Consider the following 3,914-nt stretch of genomic DNA (forward strand, 5'->3'; position numbering starts at 1 on the left):
GAAAAGTGATTAGTAATCACACGTGTGATGCAACAGGATTAGTTCCTACCATACAGCGGCTCCAACCCCTACTCCTACAGCTTGGATTTCACAAGAGAATACCCAAACATATTTCTCCATCTACGCATTACTAATAGTGGCTAAATTTCAGTGTCAATAACTGTGTCATGACTAAGCCACTGGTAAAGAATTGGACTATCATGCCAATATTTTTAAAACACTTAAAAAAAAAAAGTCCAGAAGGCAGAAAAATTCCAAGGGAAAAAAGTATTGAGGATTTTACATTTTTTAAGTAAAATTTCTTTTCAAGTTTTTGTTTGTTTGTTTGTTTACTCTCTCAAGAGAGGAGGAGAGACAGAGTGCGAGGAGGGGAAGAGACAGAGCGCAAGTAGGGGAGGGGCAGAGAGAGAGGGAGGCACAGAATCCAAAGCAGGCCAGACTCTGAGATGAAGTCAGACTCCTAATCAACTGAGTCACCCAGGAGCCCCAGGAGCCCCAATTTTTAAAGTGAAATTTAAAGGGACATAAGACAAGACAACAAGCCACTGGTATTACTTTACCAATAGATAAATGGTAATCTCAGAAATGACTATTATCATAAAGGGTTTTCAGATCCTTCCCTGAATTTTTATAAGCAGATCATATCTAGTAAAGGTCCCTTCTTCCTCAGTTTTGCTCGTATCCTGCAAACTGACTTTGGTTGGTAATGTCCCCTCTAGTACTGGGTCATTTCAGAAGCACATTAGGGGCACCTGGGTGGCTCAGCTGGTTAAGTGTCTGACTCCTGGCTTAGGCTCTGGTCATGATCTCATGGTTCATGAGTTTAAGCACAGCGTGGGACTCTGCACTGATAGCGTGGAGCCTGCTTAGGCTACTTTCTTTCCCTCTCTCTCTGCCCCTCCCCACTCACACTCTTCTCTCTCTCTCTCTTAAAATAAATAAGTAAACATTTTTTTTAAAAGCACTTTAGACAAATGAGGTGGGGCCCATCGAGAGCATCCAGATCCAAAGACCTCAGTTTACCCTGAGCTTCCCTCTACCTGGGCTGCACGCTCAAGTACCACCTCACATACCGTCTGTTACTGCTAACATTATTATGATCTGCCCTGTTGAGCCATTTGCTCTCTGGATCCTCACAACAACCCCATGGGGGGTTGGGGGGGAGTCGGCAAACTGTCACTCTCCTCTGGTTCCCTTCCTAGAGTTTATGGAGCCTGTGCCCGTCGGCTAGTTCGTGTGACAGCTGCGAGGATGGTTCCAGACAGCTCCCCAGAGAGTAAACAAAGTGGTTTGGGACAGAATCTCTTGAAACTTCTGAGGATAAGTTACCTGGGCAATATAGAAATGGCAGGTGTTTTGTAGGAGAGGAAGCTTAACACACATGGAGAAGCCATCCTCTCCGCTGGCCCGTTAACTGAGAATGCCCAGTAGGGCTGAAGGCCGGCAGCAGGCTGGAGCCGCCATCCACATGGCAGAGACACGGGTGCTGCGTTCACTATCGGGTGTGCAGCAGCCCAGAAGGTGGGGGCTCAGGCGATGCAGTAACAGGACACTTTCCATTTGCCAGTCATAGGAGATGAAGCCAGGCCTTTGCCTACTGTTTTCTCCATATGATCTCATGGTTATCCACTTCTACATGGTTTCACGATAAGGACAAATGTGGGGTACGTGAACTTGGTGAAGCACGAACCTGGTCATGTGACTGCATTTATAAAAACCCTTCATGTCCCATCCGTTCTTTCCTATTTCCTGCATCTCTCCAACCCCACCCATACTCATGGGGGCCAGGAAGTCGCAGCACAGGTAAGGGGAGCTCCAAGCACAAGAGCCATTCAAGCCCAGCTGTATTACCAAAGCAGCCCTGCGTCCAAATTCTCTCCTTGTCCATCTTACCTCAGCTTCCTTCCTCTTCCTTTTCATCCTCCGGATTATCTTTAACACCTGCCCCACCCCCTCCCCCAACTGGGAAACTTCACTGCATTCTTGGAACCCTAAGCTCTGGCATCCCGAGAGTTTTTCCTGCATTCGCTCCCCGTTAAAGGGTCCAGGCTGCTCTGACCCAGCGGTCTAGAATCTCACACGCATCAGCAACTAGAGCCTACGCAGAGATGGCCCCAAACCCAAGCCTGGAGAGCAAATCTGGAACTAAGCCTTCCCCACACTGGCCTGCCCTCCCTGAGGTCAGTCAGCCCCATGGCCGCACTTCAGCTCATCCTCAACCTCCCTTCCCTCTCCTCCAGCTCCTGTGTGTGGATTAGTCTTCCTTCTCCTCCAGTCTTCAAAGACTGTCAGAGGTGAGTACAAGGTTGGGGGAGAATGTAGAGAGACCAGGCTTCCGTTGGGAAGCGGGGTCATGGTTCGCAGAGGGCTCCTGACGGGGGGAATTAGTGCCTGGACCTCCTTGGGCCCACACCGTCAGTCTCTGTCCAGATACCCCCACTGGCCCAGAGGTGTGGCTGCGCCAGCAGGCGCCCAGGTGTGGGGACAAGATCTACAATCCTTTGGAGCAGTGTTGTAATGACGACACCATCCTGCCCCTGAATCAGACCAACCTCTGTGGCCCTAGTTGCACCTTCTGGGCCTGCTTTGAGCTCTGCTGCCCAGAGTCCTTTGACTCCAAGAAGTATGTTGTGAAATTGAAGATTCTGGGTGTGAAGTCTCGGTGCTATTCCTCCCCCATGTCTGGGGACGGTGCCAGGTAAGGACCTTGCCCCTGCCTGAGGAAAAGCGTGCGGGGTGAAAAGAGAGAAAGGAGGGAGAGAGAGAAAGGGAATTTGGGTGTGTAGGCCATTCTTTTTGAAGACGCTCCCCCCCCCCACTTAATCTCCATCAGTGACTCAAATCGTATCATTTATCTCCTCATCTGTGCTTCATAATTTATCGGTTCCTCCTTCTTTACAGCAGAAAGATGTTTCCTCATTGAGAAAGACATTGAAGAAAATGAATTTCCACTGAGGCAGCTTGGAAAGGAAGGCTGGGGCAGGCACCAGAGTCTGTGCAACGAAGAGCCTGGGGTTCCCGCCTTGGAGAGGCTGTGGCTACCGCCCGGTCTTCCCAACGCGCTCCACTTTAACGTCTGCCCAAGATCTCAGTCATTGCTCCCTTGTCCTTCGGTCCCTCCATCCCGACTCACCACCCTTGCTGATATGTGTTAGTCGATCAGCTCAGGGAGGTGCCATGTGCCATAGGTACCCATGATTCTTTGCTTGCTCTGTGAGACCTCTTTTGCTATTAAATATCCATGGGATTCTGTTGCAAAAGCAATACGCTCTTCAGACTAACTTTTCCAGAGAAGACTTTCCAGCATGTATCGGACTCGCGTGTACTTCTGCCCAGCCTCCTAACTTAAGAGATACGACAGGCACCAGCAGGTCTATTGGGCAACTAGCTACTGAGTTCATTAGGCTTCAAGTTGCTCATGACATGTGGGAAAGAGTCTTCATTCTTGCAAGAGCAGAGTAGAAAGGTCTAGTAAGGCTCACAGCCTTCACCCTTAGAGATAAGGCCTGAGAGAGATCGCTCCATTGTCCTGTGTCCAGCCCTTGGGCAAGAGGATTTCTGATTTGCCTGAAGTCACCTGAAGTAACCGTGGTGCCATCAAAATGGTGAAATACGGGGCGCCTGGGTGGCTTAGTCGGTTAAGCGTCTGACTTTCGCTTAGGTCATGATCTCGCGGTTCGTGGGTTCGAGCCCCGTGTCGGGCTCTGTGCTGACTGCCAGCTCAGAGCCTGGAGCCTGTTTCAGAGTCTGTGTCTCCCTCTCTCTCTGACCCTCCCCTGCTCATGCTGTCTCTCTCTCACTCCTAGAAATAAAATAAAATAAAATTAAAAAAATGGTGAAATAGAAGTTTTCTGCCATCTTCCCCTCAAAGAGCACTGACTTTGACAATCACCCGTCGTTCAAGAGTTTAGCTC

General features: G+C 49.5%; 1 protein-coding gene across 1 annotated transcript; it reads left to right on the top strand.

The window, feature by feature from the left end:
- Positions 1-1,251: 1,251 nt before the first annotated feature.
- On the top strand, positions 1,252-2,702 carry LOC120242058 (insulin growth factor-like family member 3). Its single transcript, XM_039247544.1, has 3 exons — positions 1,252-1,276; positions 2,241-2,294; positions 2,431-2,702. The coding sequence occupies exons 1-3, from the start codon at positions 1,252-1,254 to the stop codon at positions 2,700-2,702; spliced, it is 351 nt and encodes a 116-aa protein (XP_039103475.1).
- The last annotated feature ends 1,212 nt before the right edge of the window (positions 2,703-3,914 follow it).

This window comes from Hyaena hyaena, unplaced genomic scaffold, assembly GCF_003009895.1.
Source record: "Hyaena hyaena isolate Hyena2069 unplaced genomic scaffold, ASM300989v1 scaffold_9, whole genome shotgun sequence".
Taxonomy (NCBI): Eukaryota; Metazoa; Chordata; class Mammalia; order Carnivora; family Hyaenidae; genus Hyaena; species Hyaena hyaena.